Genomic DNA, 15,337 nt, shown 5'->3' on the forward strand with positions numbered 1-15,337 from the left:
AATACAACAAGCGAATGAGCACATCGATCGTAAGAAGTATGAGGTGGGATCTAAGAGATTCGTTTAACCCTCTGCATTCTTCATGAGGAAGCTCTTCACGAAGGGCAAGCGATCAATAACATCGAGACCCAGACTGCGCGCCCACGTCACCGGTCCCTGGCCGGGGACATTGTATAGCTTGTGCAGCACGTCGCAGGCAGCGCCGATCTTGGTGTTGGTTGCGTACCGCTCTGCAGCGTACCGTTCCAGAGTCAGGATGTCGCCGACGTCCATGCCGTGGTTAGCGGCGTATTCGATTGTCTTGGCGAGCGAGGCCACGTCTCCAAGGCCGAGGTTGAGGCCCTGTCCGGCCAGAGGGTGGATGACGTGGGCTGCATCGCCGACGAGGGCCACGCGGGGGGAGATGTAGGTCGATGCGTGGCGGAAGCGGAGGGGGAATGAGGCGACACTGCCTTCCTGCACGCCTGTGACTGGGGGTGGGATGTGCGATGGCTGGGGGGTGTGTTGCAGGCGCCAGGTGAGTTCGTCCTCATGCGGGTTCTCTGCGTCGGAGACGGGGGTTGCCGGACGGGGCATGCCCATCATGTACTTGAGGTCGGCCATGGAGAGGCGGAAGGCAGCATTGACCATGGCAATGAAAGCGCGGGGAGACAGTGACTTGAGGTAGGCGGCATGCTCCACTGTCGTGGACCAGACCAGGGTGGCAGTATTATTCGGCAGCGGCAGCAATGCAACGGGTCCTCCTAGGGATGGCAGGAAGCGTTGGTAGGCGGTTCTCGTGCCAATGGGGAACGTAGGGGCGACTGGGTCCGAAAGAGAAAGCGTCGCAACCACGCCGTGCCTGTCATAGTCCCAGCCATCGGTGGTAATGCCAGCATACCGGCGGACAGGGCTGTTGATACCGTCGGCACCGATCAGAAGCCTGGCGGCTATGCGAGACGGCACCGCTGCCTGAGAGCTTGCTGATCCAGTCGGCGAGAGTGAGAGGACCGGCCAAGCCGACAGATTCGGGCCGCTGGGGTCATCAGTCCCGTTCTCGATCGACGAGACCGTTGTGTTGGAGAAGATGGCGACATTCTCCTCGCCCGATGCTTCAATCTGCGAGAGCAAGCCGCGAACGAGGTTCGCATTCTCGGTCATCGTCGCTATGGTGGGGAGATTCTCAAAGGGCGATGTCTCCGTCGACCAGTCGAATGATATTTTTGACCCGGTTTCCCCATCCCACACCTGCATCTCCTGGTACTCCTGAGCACGAGCCGTGTCGACATGATCCCACGCACCGATTCTTCGAAGGAAAGACACGGACGACGGCGTCAGGCTGCTGACTCTGTTTGAGAACTGGTGCGGTCCGAGCTTCCACGAGCGGGCTTTGCTAAGATCCTGGGTCTCGATGAGAGCGACCTTGAGTTTGGAAGTGGCAGGGGCGGCCCCTAGTTCGAGTCAGTACAACTGAAACCATACAACTGGGATCAATTGGCTCATCTATGCGGCGGGGATGACATACTAAGAGCGGCCAACAGGCCCAGGCCTGCAGGACCACCTCCAACACAGACTACATCGTAGATCTCCGGAGCCTGCGCTGATTGAGTGGCGAATCTCCGACGGCTCACCGTCCCTGATCGACAGGAGGGACAGATATAGGGCCGAATCACCGACCGAGACAGAGAGCGCATGGTGAAGAGAAGATTGATGGATGTGGAGAGCGAAAGTTGATGGGATCATCTCACCTTGGAGACAATGCGCAACCCGGGCTGAGATGCAAACGCAGCAAACACATGCTCTTCGATCCCGGACAGTCAGTGCTCATGATTCCTCCTGGGAGGCAAACGAGACACATTCTTGCTGAAAAGGTATGAGGATCATGAGGAACATGAAGAACTATAATTGGAACAGTCACACAGCAGCAAGCATGATTCGATTCTCGCAGGCACCGACCCTCAGGCCAGGTTAGCGCACAGCACCTAGAATGCACACCAGAGTACAACTACAGCCACCCATCAGATCAAAAACAGCCCCCCCCCGATAGAAGAGAATAAGCATCAATATAACAGACACACTCCCTCATACCTCTGAACTGGCCCCTATCCCATCCCACTAAAATCACTGCCACAATCGCTGCATGACGCGGTGCTGCAAGTCTGCCAACTCCGCCACCACGAACGACACCTTTCAGCATCGCTGCATTCCCGTTTCCCCCGTCCCAATTCCCAATGCAGCTGAAACATGAACGGATTCATATCTACGCTGTAGACTAGACAGATAGTCAGTTGATGCCACACAATCGAGCTAGTTTTCCTTCCCCCCCCCCCCCCAATCCGCAGCAAAGCCCACAGGGTCTCATTGCCACTGTACAAGTTGTCTGAAATGCAAACAGCGGACTGTATCACCCGTTGGCCCCCCCCTCTCCAAGGATGAATGGGGAGAAGGAGGTGGCTTTGCGCACGCAGAATTCCGTTCGTCACCAGAGATACAGAGATATATTATAATCCGACCATGATCTCTCGTGAGCAAACTATCCCAGGTAACCAGCGACGATCTGCCTCGGCTCTACACCAACACAGGGGTATGTCTGTTGATTCGCCGACACTGTATAACAGTCTCCGTGGTTGGAACATAGAAGAACATACTAGAGCACTATTCTGAGCTGGACATCTAAGCGTTCACATTCCCCAATGGCATCAGCATCAACATCAGCATCAACATCAGCATCAGCATCAGCGTCAGTATCGGCATCCTCGTCAGCGTCAGCGTCGACCGCTATATCCAACACCACTGCCCCATCCCTCCAGCTCAGCGCCAACTTCGCAGGCGCCCATTCCAAATCCCCCAACGCGGTGGGCTACGACCATGAAACCTACTTCCAGTTGACGACGGCCGGGGGAAGGTCGACAGAGAAGACGCCGAATCAAGTATATCGGGAGGTGCGTGTGGTGCTGCCGATTGTCGTCCATACGGGTTCTGAGCAGTAGACTGATTGAAGCGTTAGGAACGAGTCCGACGGCGCACAACGAGGGCGTTGGATCGGGCCATCTCAGATCCCCAGGGTGATCCGAGTCCGATTGATTTCGAATGTGCCGAGTTCCAAGCAAAGAGGGATTGGTAGGAGGGGAGGGTTCATATGGGCGAACCGGGTTGTGCGAATACGATCTTGGTTCTCAGTTATAGGCGAACTATACAAAAAAAAAAAAAAAAAAAAAAAAAGACGACTACGGAACTTGCACGCATGATTGACGGCGTGTGTAACAGGGGAGCTGCAGGGGAAAGCATTTTTAAACGACCTGTAACCACCTTTCCATATTCTCCATGTAACAAGACTCGCTGTCCGAGCGTGAACAAAGGGAAAACAACCTAAAAATAAAAGGGACAACCCCTATACATGTGTGAACGAACGATGCTCATATTACCCTTTCTTCAAGCTGCCACTCCCTCTCCGGGGCCATGCTCCAATACCTCGTGATCGTTCTCGAGATCCCCTTCCATCTCGGCAACAAATCGCTCCCACGTGTTGATGACACCCTGGAAGAAATCAATATGTTTCTCCGCCAGCGCCCCCAGCGAATCCCGGAATTCCACCGCCTTGATACGCTCGAAGTCGGCGACTTCGCGGACGACTTCCTCGTCAAACATCTCCGACGTCGTCTTGGCGGATTCCACCTCGCGCGTGAGCTCGTCGATGCGGAGCTCGAGCTTCCGCACACGCTCGCGGCGGGATTGCTCATGGTCCACCCCACGCATGTCTTCCATCTTGGAGCGGATAAAGGAGGCAGGTGAGGAGGTGAGGGGGTTGGAGGCGTAGTAGGAAGACGGGTTGGCGGCAAGAGAGTCCCGCTCCGCAACCGCTTTGTTACGATAATCCACCAAGGCTTCAAAGTCGAGCTGCTTCTGCTCGCGCGTCTTGAGGAGCGCTTTGAGAGATACGATGTACGCTTCCATGTCCCGTAGAGAGCCTAGGTAATTTTGGTCGGTGTGGTCCTTTAGCGTCTTGAACCCACGTGCGGTCTCTTCCACCGATGCCGCAAATATCTGCAACGGAACTTCCACATCCGGTTCCAGGGGGACGAGCTTCCGGAACTGTGTCGCCAGGTCGTTGTAGTCGGTCTCGAGGTCGCTCTCCCGGCGCGCAACCCGAGCGACGATCTTCTCCACGTGGTTGAGGTCCTCATCCAGCTTATCCGCCTTCTCCTTCACCTCGATGAATCGGCGGTCTGGCTTGTGGACTTTGGTAAAAGCATTGACGAACGTATCGGTGAAGTTGTCGAAGATCCCCGCGCCGCCCCCGTCCGAAGTCCCCGATGTACTGCGGGAGGAGTGCAGTCGCATATGCGCATTCCAGTCTGGTGATTCCAGGAAGATAGCGAGCAGAGGGGCTCGGCGAAGCACAGGATGCAATGTCAGGCGCTTCAGGAAACGATCTAACGACCAAGCACGACGGCTCGTGAATTCCGGCCCGAACCGATCGCCCGTCACGTACTCCATCTTATGCTTCTCGGGCAGCGGCGGCACCGCGCATGCTGGATACTCCCGGTAAAGGGTCTTATATAGAAAGTAGAAGTCCGTAAAGCGCCTCCGCACAGCAAAATCCGGCTTATGGAATGATCTGAAATCGGTCTGTAGCCATCATCTCGTCAATACGCCGCTCAAAGATACCACCCCGCTAGGCAACCAACTCATGTTTTCCGGCAGCGACCGCCAAGGGGAAAAAGCCAACCCACATGTGTAGTTACTAGATACGAAATGTACGCATCCTTCGTCCCATCATTTTCCTTCAGTGGAGAATCTACTTGACATTCCAACAATCCATCTCCGATCCCCGCCAAGTCCACGGCGTCCGCCAGCGGTCCGGCCTGGGGCGGGTCCTCATGAACCGAGCTCATCCTTCGCTTGCCATTGACATCGCGATTGTGTTCGTGTGGTTCCTCTGCGTCTGTGCCCGACGTGGTGGGCCGGGAGAGGTCGCTCTCCGAGCCCTGTCTCCATGAGACGCTGTCGAAGTCGTCGTGTTGGTCCATTGAGGGGTTGCCGTTTGGCGGTGTCGTCGCTCGGGTGTGGACTGACAGTTTTCGAAGGCGATACTAGAAACAAACGTGACGTTCGGCGATAGAGCTGACTGAGTCAGAAAAAAGATGGTATATGGTTATCGGAGAGCGAGTGCTGATTTGATATGGTGTCTGATGTTGAAGAGTTGCGGAGAGCAGTCAGTCTCACGGTGGAGCAATAATGGGGGAAGCTGGAGAATCCACCGCGTCATCGGCCAAGACATCCAGGCAATGTCTGCCAAGACTGTGCTATATCACATTACCAACGTCTTCAATAACCCTTGAGCCCAAACAACTCAGTCTCATACTGTTGAAGGGAGGATGGTTTATACAGGATTCTCTATAACATACCAAACCACAGACGCGGTTATCAGAGCAAGGTGTCAGAGACTACTATGAGAGCACCAGACATCCGTCACTAATATGACACAAGACCAGAATCGTGGGTCAAAACACACTGCACTGCAACCAGCAAAGTTTCCTAGGAGATTCAGTGGTACAAGGCAATACTTGGTGGCGCCTTAAACTTGGAATCAACTTTGAGTTGGTCCCATACCTCACTACAATACAGAACTACTCCAAAGTTCGTATACATCGTCAGTCACAGATACTTTGCTGTGTTCTTGACCAGAACATCCAATTTGTCCAAAAAAAGCTTAAAGCTTGGAATATATACTTAATACATGTAGCACCAGGCTGAACCGCACAAAGAATGATTCAAAACCTCGCTAGGATAGGATCTATAGATCCAAGAGCAACAGGCAAACAACCCCTAGAAGACCACCACAGCACTTTCATTCTCAATGATCATCAGGTCTCCGAGCATGATCATCGCTTGAGGTGTCGCGGAGCCGGTCTTCGCTCAAGGCTCGATCCCTATAGGGCTCATCGTCATCGTCGCTGAACAGTGGTTCTTCCTCGCTCTCTCCTGCGAATGCATTATACAGCTCACCGCCACGCCGCTGAGTGCGGGGTGTCCGGCCGTCGCCAGCGTTGAGTCCGTCCTCATCTTCAATCATTTCAAAGTCGTAGTCATCGCGTGGGTTATTGCGGATGCGCTTGCGTCGTTGGACTTGGAAGTAAACACCAAGGCCGATACAGAAGACAATTATAGAGCTAATGGCGGCATAGATCCAGATTTGCGTGCGCTTGGAAGCGCCGAACGTGGGCATGAAACTGGGCAGGAAGCTGTCCGATGCTGCAGTGGGCGTAGGAGAGGCGGTCGCCGTGACGGCGGGCCGGGTCTCGGCGGGGGGAGCTAATTCAGCTGTTGTCGTTGTGCCGGGAGCGAATGCTTGGTCTCCAGTAGGTTTGGCGTTGACAGGGCGGTTGACAGCATCGTCGGTGGAGTCCGGGGAGCCGGTCTTGGTAGGACCTGGTTCCACGCTAGTTGTCGCCACGACGGCATCTTCGATGCTATGATCATCATCGTGCCCGTCGGGGAAGGGATGAAGTGCTTGGTTTGTACCGTCGATGGCCTCGCCCCAGAGGTTGAGACGCCAGTCCGTAAATTCACCGCTATGCTCATTGACGTTTGTGTCTTTGACAATGACTGTCCATTTGCCGATACCTGACTCGCCCCTAAAAAAAAAAAAAAAAAAAAAGGAATTAAATGAGCTATTGCTTCAGTAAACTTGATGAGAAAGCCACTTACCAATGGGCCACCGTCATGAATGTCCAGTCAACATAACCTGCTTTTTGATTATCTGAACGTCTGGTAGTGCTGAGATGACTGACAATGCCGTCGGGACTACGTAATTCGACACTCAAATCGCCACGGCGGGTGTGGTTGACATTCATGGTGACAGTTACGTGCTCCAACCTCGCAATATTCGCTGTCTTCATCATCTCTTCAGTCACCTCGTGAGAGCTGGCCAGGCCCTGATTACCCTGCGGAATTGCATTCTTCACCCGGAGCCAAGGGGAATGATACCAGGCCTGTGGCTTCACAAGTTCCCAGGTTTTTGCCTTTTGGACCAGAGAGTAAGCATCGACTTTGCCATAGCCCCAGTCATGACTGAATTTCCTGCCAGACTTGGTGACTTGCCAGCTGCCATCATCTTCGTGAACCGGGACGGAAGTCTCCACCAACAGGTACTGGGCATCGCGCCATGTCAGCTCTGGCCGAGCGCTGAGAGCCAATGCCACTGTGCCCGCAGCCAGAGGTCCTGCCGCCGACGTTCCGCCGTGAAACGAGTAGCATTTGTCGGCCCCAACGTCGGTTGTATGGATCGCGTCACTCGAGCCACTGCTGTAAGCCACCACCAACTGGGCGGAGCACGACTCCGAATAGCTGGGGTGCTTCCCTTCCCGATCAATAGCGCCCACTGTGATACTGTAGATACTATTCGTATAGCCATCGAAGTTGCAATTGTCATCGAAACTCGCACCGTTTCCGGCTGCGAACACAAAGATGGAGCCTTTCCCACCACGACCGTTTTGGACGCCGTTGACCAAGGCCCGCTTGATCAGGACGCCAGGTGCTTCCATAGTCGCGCCATCATCAGGAGGGCCCCAAGAGCACGAGAAAATATCATTCTCCTGGTAAGCGAAATTGATGGCCTTGGCCTCGTCCGCATCGTCGATCGCCTTGGACAAAATGCGAACTCCTGCGATTCTACTGTCGTAGGCGACACCCACTCCACACACATCGTTTCGAGCTGCCGCAATCTCACCAGCGCATCTCGTACCGTGTTTGTCGTCAGTGAGACGCGGCCTGGGTTCCGGCGTGTGATCGTTGAAGTCGTAAGAGCCCTCAGCAAAGTAGTTCGGCTTCAGGTCATTGCTGTACATGTCCAGGCCATCATCCACCACTGCCGTCGTGACACCCTTCCCGGTTATGCCCTCCATCCACACACCCGTGACATTCAAGTCATGGCCCAGTTGTACCGCGTTGAATAAGTGCCACTGGTCACCAAAGATAGGATCCGCGATTCCGAGGGTGGTGGAAATGCGCTTCCGATCCTGAACAGCAATAGGGTCTTCTGTCTCGGTGGTCGCGCGGGCTCTGGAAAGCTTCTCGGGGGGTGGTGCTCGTTTCTGCAGTCGCTGTTTCGGTGCAAGCTTCTGCGACCAGAGGATGCCCTCTAATCCATCGTTACCCTCCTGTAGCGACGGGGCATCGTTGCCGGAACGCCGCCGAAGCTTCCTCCACGTGCGTGCGCGTTCCAGCAGCGTATCTAAATTCGAACTGCTATCCCGGGGTATCGAGAATGTGTGATGGTTGGCGAGCTCTCCGATTTGACCTTCGTGGTGAGCACCTAGTAATTGCGCAATATGGGAGGGGGAGGCGGAGTCGTCGAGGTGGAGGGCGAAGAACTCATGGGTATCATAGGATCGAGTATGGAGATTTGCAGTGGCAGCAGAGAGGAAGCTCAAGGCCACAGCCGTACTACCGAGGATTCGCATTGCGATGGTAACGATCCAAGAGTTTGGATGGAGAGAAGGAAATCGCCTTCTCAGTGAGGCGGAATAAAGGACAGCGAAGTGGCTGCCATGAATGGATAAGGCAGAATGGGGGGAAGGGATTGACAACGGAAGAAACGAAGATACAGTAGATAATTATTTGACAAAGGATAAGGCCGTTCTGATTATGTGCTGAGGAGGAATCAAATATTAATCGAGTCAATTCACAATAGGTGTTATTATTATCTGCAGAGGTCAAGTTCCTTTAAGCTGTTCAGTTGGTTGATCGGTTCAATAGAGAGAAGTGAGAGTTTCACATTCGTCCACTCGGGAGGCGTAAAGCGTAAAGGGGCCCATCACTGACTAAGAGCACTCGAGAGGACAAAGAAGGAGTTTACCTACGATGATTTCTGTATCACTAGGTATCGATTAGACTATTTTTATTATAAGAATAATATTAAAAATCTAAGCCATTTTTTAGTAAAAAATAGTTAAATATAACAAAATATCTTCCAATTTTGCTTTAAACCCATTCAACAATGTGACCGTTAGCAGGTGGCCAAAAAGGGCTACTTCAGAGTTCAGCAAGCGGTTTTTAGGTGTCTCCCGCTCTAACCAGCAACCCATCTTGACATTATGTATGTGTATTATTTCCATGGCCATGAGCTTTCCCTCCACACAAGGCATTTCATTCCTCTTTATTCCAACATTCGCCCACCATGGCACCAAGACACTCTCACTGCAGTCACTGTGGAGGGGAGCTAAAAATAGCTCCTCCTTCACCACTACTCCGAAGAGCTTTACACCGTGTATAACCTCTTTTCTTCAGAGCTCGAGATAGTGCCGTCGTTCCAACAGGGAGATTGAGTTCCTGAATCACTTTAGCGTAGGGCATTCGGCGGGTTCGCTTCGAAGAGGAGATGAAAGCAATAATTTTGTCAACATCTTCTTCAGATAGCTTTGGCGGCTGACCGCGAGGCTTCTTTGGGGTTGCCTGTGAGCTTTGACACGTATATTGAACTTGACGATGGCTAATCCGAAGCTGCGTAGAGATCTGTTGATAGGTAAAGCCAGCATCTCTTAGTGTTAAGACACGAATTCGATCATCCCGGTCAAGGCGTGTAATTTTCTGCCTTGGTTCAGATGATTCTGGAGGAGGAGTAGTAGGCTCAGGTGTGGTCACTGTGGTGGCCATAGTATGAATAGCTTCATATTACTACCCTTGGGATCACTAGAGCTTACGAAGAATGAAGTTTTACTAGCTTCATATTCATACCTAATCGGAAAGGCGGTAAGCCATAAGTCCCAACTGCTGACAGCCTGACACCCCTGTAAGCCTTACTGTAATAACTGGAACCGGAGTACAGAGTATGTTCTCTCTTGTTCTAAGTCTTATTATTGTGCTGGCCATATCCTTCCCTGCTTCTCTTCCTCCTTCTATCATTAGTAGTAGTATCTCCTGCAGTATCTCATGTTCTGTTAAAGCCATCAAGCCATCCTTACGTATAAAACTACTATTCTTCTCTCCTTCCTATTCTATTTTGCCTGGCTTTCTATCCTTTACTATTTCTCTGTGAGCTGTATTTGACTATGGCGCCTCACTCCTAAGTGATTAGATCTAATAATAGAAAGAAAATTGGAGTAATGCTAGCTTCGACCCAAGCGAATATTTTCGGGACAACGAATCTAATAGCGACTCCAGCAGTGACCTCGATAGCGGCGATATGGATGATGAAGGGGAACCAGGCGACTGTAAGAATGCTAGCTGGATACTAGCAGACTAAGGTACAAGGCCAAAAGACTCACCTTACCGCGAGTTTACCAGGCAGCTCACGAATCCAGACCCATATAGTAGCGCACTGGGTTAGCTAAGGCCTCTATCTTAGAGATCCTTACAGTAGGTAGGCACCGCCCTCTTGGAGATCCTTACAGCGACGACACCTTTGACAACAAGGGCCAGCTACCTCCCAATTTCCCAAACACTACTTGACCCAAGCAGAGAGCCTGGGCGTCTCTCTGCTTTGACTGAAGCAGTACAGCATCAGCACTCAGGAAAGGCTTAATAAGACTTATATATACTGGAATCAGTAGATAACTCTTTTAACCCTCAGGCTATGTTAAAGCTCACTGCCACTGGTGGCTCCCCAGCAGGTACTATCAATATATTAGTGTTAATCTAGCACAGCACTAGCAACAGATCCCAGACTTGCATGGCGCCCTCGGAACGGACCACTAGTACTGAAGTGGGATGGAAATCACAGTTCTGTAGCAGTCCGTTTCTTCTGCGACTGGATGTAATGTAAAGAGGCTTTTATTGGAGTCACCTTTTTGGACGGAGGCTCAATACAGCAACATAAAACATGGAACACTCGGGAAAACCCACTAGCGGAACAGGCAATGGTTAAGACAGCAGGTGATAGCATAGCTGAGGCGTCAGGCATGACACGTGAACCCGCGGGCAGGGGAAAGCTTGAGGCATCTTGAAGTTCTGAGATGAGAAATATATTTTTATTCCCAGACACTAAATGGTTCAACGAGCTGACTTGTGAAGGGCAGCTTATTTAGAAAGGTGAGCTGTACAGTCGTTAATCTCATTTGAGGGAACTCCTGAATTGTCCGTCTTCACCATCAATATCAAAAGGCCAGATAGATCTGAGAGTGTTTTCATCTTTTATGGGCTCGTCATCATCTTGGTCTGCGTTTGACATAACAGCTTGCAACATCCCATGGAACAGTTCCTTGTGGGCTAGTTCTGTCGCTTCCCAGTTGTCTAAGGGTACCCAACCATCTGATGCAGTGTTGAGCAATCTTGACAAGTCACATCGCAGATTCTGTGCAGCTTCGAAAAGTTTGTACTCGATCTCATGATTCACTAGTTCTTCAGACGTGGGTATTGGGCATGGGCATTGACCTTCAAGTCCTAGCTCTCTCCAATGTTGGCAAGTTTCAATCATCTCGTGACGTAAAGCGACGGCGCCATCCTTCCACGTCCTGTAACTGTAGCGAAAAGGACGAAAGAGGTTTTCATTCATCAACCGTGGTCCAGAGAGTTTGGGTGTTAAAAACTGCGAGGAGAGTTCAAAAGTCTTGGCGCATATGTCATTTTCTATCGCAAAGTCCGGCACTTCATCCGAATACCAAAATGCTGGCTCGATACTAGCTGCCTGCCAGTCAATGATACTGCTGATGAGAGAAGGATCATCCTCTGAAACAAATATGTTTCTCATATGCAAGTCGGGGTGGAATAGTAGCGGTGACGCAGCGGTTTGGATCCGAGAATCCGCGGCGAGTTGCCTTAGCACAGTCCGGGCGCATTCTAAAAGGCGCAAGTGTGTTTGAACCGATCCATGATAGAGTGGCCTTTTCTCAACTTCAGCATTGGTTGGGGGTACCCTCGAAATTCCAGCGTCAATGAGGCCATCGCAGTACTCATCAATACTTGTCCCTGGTCATTCATCACAGTAAGTGAACTTGCCTGGACGCCCGACATTCCACTGTACTTACAAGGCCCGTGATTCGGCTTTGCCGTATCATAATATCTATGTTCTCCTGGGTTGCAGTCCCAGTATCGTGTGCTGCAATGCGGTCCAATACAGAAATCCTTATCTAGGTATTTTCTGTTATGTGAATCAAGAGTATTGTTGAAGTATATGCTCCCAAATGCCGGAAATTCCAGGTCAACAGCTTCTTTGATCTTTCGGTAAATCGCATCTATGCACCTGACTTGCTGATCCCCACCCATTTCCTGCCATTTATCGCGTAATGGGACTCCAGCTGCGTGCTCCATGATTATATATTCGCTACCAATGAGATTGTCTGCATCTGCAGCATCGTTATGCCAGTCGAGGATCGTAGGAATAGGGATGCTAGTTCTTGCTTGTACTATATATATGAGTGAATTAGCACCCCGTTAATAAGCAATCTGATAATGCAAACTCACGATAGCAAATAGTGGCGACCTCAGAAGCAGTGGTCAATTTCGCTGGCCCAGCTAACGGAAATGGAAGTCTCGCCACGATCCGCTTGGCATTATTCAATGTGAAGATAAACACCCTATTGAAACCTCCTTCAATCTTTCGACAAGTCGCGATGGTGTCTGCTCCAGGACATAGATCAATCACCCTCTGGCAAAGGGCTTCGAAATTGAACTTGATGTAGCGCGAGTCATGTTCCACCTTGTCGCGACGTAACCACCGACCGCTCGTGTAAGCATGGGGTTCGATTGCTGCCAATGAGTCAACCTGAATGAACAGAGTCTGTTACAGGAATGAGACCTTACTTAATCCTGAGATTGTGTTCCTCGTAATCGCCGTTGAAAAATTTGCGGCATAAGTAGGTTGAAAGCAAAGCCTCGCAGAATAAGTTGGAGATAAACAGTGAGGAGAGGATTTGAGTGTAAGTCGAGTGTGCAAACCATGAGCGAAAGGGTGAACAGCCCGCAACAACTGTGTTGCTCTATTTAACTTCATTGCCCGTCCATGAATTATCTCCTGTTGACTTAGGATGATTTATATATCTCATGCTGGTAAGTGGAGCGACCAGATGACAGACTGGTTAAGTGTCTGCTATGAGTAAATGCCGCGAAGTCATTTGATGAGGCTCTTGGCGCTTTAGTAACTCCAGTTAACCAGGACCTACTGTTATGGGGAAGTCAATCTTGTGTATTCTCTGTAGACTATCTCGGCGGGAGACCGAAGATAGGAGGTCTTGTCACGTCCGGCATCGATGCGCAGTTGGAAATCGGAGTCTTTAGTTCTGGAGGGGGATCAGGCGACTGCCTTCCACAGCAGTGCTGGTGAATTTGGACGGGGCGTTCTTGATAGCCTGCGCCTTTTGGACGAAAGAACCCAAGACCTTGGACATTCTTGCGGCAGTTGAATCCTGAAATGCAATAAACCGATAGGATTTGTAGGATATGTGGAACAGAGGGACGAAGCTTTCGGAGGTTGTAGAAACGTAGATGGAGTTGTAGCAGTCTTAAAGCTGAATTGGCTGATACGCCTCTATATAACTTAAGCTGTGACCCCATCAATATGTAGACTAATAATCTGACTTCAAGCCAGTCCTGTGGTGTGGGGCGCAGAGAACCATTCATCTTTTTGGTTGAGTTGATAGCCCTGCACACAGGGGTCCTCTAGAGGCTCTGGTAGTGTCTCCCACGGTCCCATGAATTTCCTTTCCCTTTGAATTTAATATTTCATCTATGAAAAATTCATGTTTGAATATGTCTATCAACATATATAAATCACTAGTAAAATTTGATAGAATTAGAAGTTTAGAACTCTCAGTCTCAGATATAATATAGGTCCGTATTCCTCCCACGGCCCCACCCTGGTCATATGGGAATTGGGAAATGGTAGTACTAGCTCTCAGTAGGTAGTCAGTATGTGTAAAGAATAAGGATCACAAAGGGTTCTCAATATATATAGTGAAGTCACCTTCATAGCGGAGGCTTATTTTAGATAAGGGCTTAGCTGGTCAAAACTTGGTGGAAGTTTAACTAAGACATTATGGAGATGGACATCTGGATGAAAGTATTAGATTAAGAATGATGACATCATAAAGAATTGCAAGCACTAACCTCCATGAACATAGCCGTGTGAATGAGTAAAATAGCCATTGTAAGGCAACCTGATAGGGGAAAAGGCAGCTGAAAGATACCTCTCTGAGATTACATCATGTGGGAGCCATTGCATAGCAGAGATGTGTGCATTGGGGCCATACACCTCAAATTTATCTGGAGGGAATGGAATTAACTCACAGCTTGGATGATCTTAGTTTTCACGCAGAAGCACATCTGTAATACTAAATTTAACAGCAACATACTGCTCCTGGTGAGTGTCCTAGGCAAGTCAAATAGTTGAATTGCCTCTAAAACCTAGCTTGTCAATACTATGGTAGTGCCCATGTAATATGTCGCCAATTGTAACAGGATGATAGCCGCTGGGCGGTAGTTTTCAAGCGACTCTACGCCGTCAATCCAGTTGTACTCTTCTTTGCCGCGCGGCATTGCTGTTGACGAATAAGAAGAGGTATGTATAACAATGTCGTACACAGTATGCGATCACCAAAGTCAGGCTTTGGAGGGTAGTGAATGAATGGCAGGCGTGAAAATCGAGGTGCTACTTGGAGTAATCCCAGGGGCAAGAAGACAGAGCTGACAGGGTGAGCAGCCACCTTTATTCTGGAGTAACGTGCCATAGTAAATAAGTAATGGAAGGATTGGTGCTTGTGCAAAAGAGGCAGCAGAGGTCGCTTCCCACAGGAATACGATGCGTACTGGGACTTCCGGTCTAAATAACCCAAGAGGTCTGGAAAGATTGTCTTGCCAGCTGAAGGCCTGCCTGAGAGGAAGTAAAGGCAGGAAAGAGCCATTGAGCAGTAAGGCTTCGAGTACTTCAGAAATGCCGAAGCAAATGTATGGAAAGGAAAAGCAGAAAATTGGCCAAGATCGATGGAATCTGGACCTTTCACCAGAAATTAGCATACCAACGAATGATTGATGTCTACAATGAATGTACATACTATGTGTCTATAAACGAATTGCTGATCCCTCCTCCATCACAAGGCTTTGTCGATCGAGTATCACAACTGCGTCAAATAGCCTCGATATTAGATAAACCGATCCAGACAGATCTCGATGCTGGACTGTGGCATCTCAGAATCAATTCCAGGTCAACGAACTGACGTATGCATTGGCGCCCTCGATATCTTTCTTTTTTTCGCCAGAAGCAATTTGGGCAGCTGTCCAAAGGTGGTATATGTAGGCGGTCGGACAGATGGCTTCATCCTATCACATCACGTTTGTTTCCAAAATATTCAGATGGATGGAGGGCAATCCTAACGAAGAACGGAGTATTAACGAGAAATAATCGACCAACGAGACAAGCACAACA

General features: G+C 50.3%; 6 protein-coding genes across 6 annotated transcripts, besides 5 other annotated features; 1 reads left to right on the plus strand and 5 right to left on the minus strand.

The window, feature by feature from the left end:
* Positions 1-63: 63 nt before the first annotated feature.
* On the minus strand, positions 64-1,673 carry ACLA_051920 (putative ubiquinone biosynthesis monooxgenase (Coq6); the record flags this gene model as incomplete). The annotated part of the gene is made up of 2 exons (XM_001272145.1): positions 64-1,430; positions 1,505-1,673. The coding sequence occupies 2 exons, from the start codon at positions 1,671-1,673 to the stop codon at positions 64-66; spliced, it is 1,536 nt and encodes a 511-aa protein (XP_001272146.1).
* Positions 1,674-2,672: 999 nt separating this feature from the next.
* On the plus strand, positions 2,673-3,103 carry ACLA_051930 (uncharacterized protein; the record flags this gene model as incomplete). Its single annotated transcript, XM_001272146.1, has 2 exons — positions 2,673-2,921; positions 2,987-3,103. 2 exons carry the CDS (start codon positions 2,673-2,675, stop codon positions 3,101-3,103), a joined length of 366 nt encoding a protein of 121 aa, XP_001272147.1.
* Positions 2,676-2,733: a microsatellite.
* A 73-nt stretch (positions 3,104-3,176) lies between the features above and the next one.
* Positions 3,177-3,200: a microsatellite.
* Positions 3,177-3,201: a microsatellite.
* Positions 3,202-3,411: 210 nt separating this feature from the next.
* Positions 3,412-5,009, minus strand: ACLA_051940 (sorting nexin-4; the record flags this gene model as incomplete). Its single annotated transcript, XM_001272147.1, has 2 exons — positions 3,412-4,608; positions 4,713-5,009. 2 exons carry the CDS (start codon positions 5,007-5,009, stop codon positions 3,412-3,414), a joined length of 1,494 nt encoding a protein of 497 aa, XP_001272148.1.
* Positions 5,010-5,836: 827 nt separating this feature from the next.
* kexB (kexin kexB) lies at positions 5,837-8,444 on the minus strand (the record flags this gene model as incomplete). Its single annotated transcript, XM_001272148.1, has 2 exons — positions 5,837-6,617; positions 6,691-8,444. 2 exons carry the CDS (start codon positions 8,442-8,444, stop codon positions 5,837-5,839), a joined length of 2,535 nt encoding a protein of 844 aa, XP_001272149.1.
* Positions 6,620-6,640: a microsatellite.
* A 787-nt stretch (positions 8,445-9,231) lies between the features above and the next one.
* Positions 9,232-9,540: a mobile genetic element.
* A 2,217-nt stretch (positions 9,541-11,757) lies between these two features.
* Positions 11,758-12,910, minus strand: ACLA_051960 (uncharacterized protein; the record flags this gene model as incomplete). The annotated part of the gene is made up of 3 exons (XM_001272149.1): positions 11,758-12,323; positions 12,382-12,666; positions 12,721-12,910. The coding sequence occupies 3 exons, from the start codon at positions 12,908-12,910 to the stop codon at positions 11,758-11,760; spliced, it is 1,041 nt and encodes a 346-aa protein (XP_001272150.1).
* A 1,305-nt stretch (positions 12,911-14,215) lies between these two features.
* ACLA_051970 (uncharacterized protein) lies at positions 14,216-14,451 on the minus strand (the record flags this gene model as incomplete). The annotated part of the gene is made up of 2 exons (XM_001272150.1): positions 14,216-14,284; positions 14,335-14,451. The coding sequence occupies 2 exons, from the start codon at positions 14,449-14,451 to the stop codon at positions 14,216-14,218; spliced, it is 186 nt and encodes a 61-aa protein (XP_001272151.1).
* Positions 14,452-15,337: the final 886 nt, after the last annotated feature.

The sequence above is a fragment of the Aspergillus clavatus genome, genomic scaffold (assembly GCF_000002715.2).
Source record: "Aspergillus clavatus NRRL 1 1099423829800 genomic scaffold, whole genome shotgun sequence".
Taxonomy (NCBI): Eukaryota; Fungi; Ascomycota; class Eurotiomycetes; order Eurotiales; family Aspergillaceae; genus Aspergillus; species Aspergillus clavatus.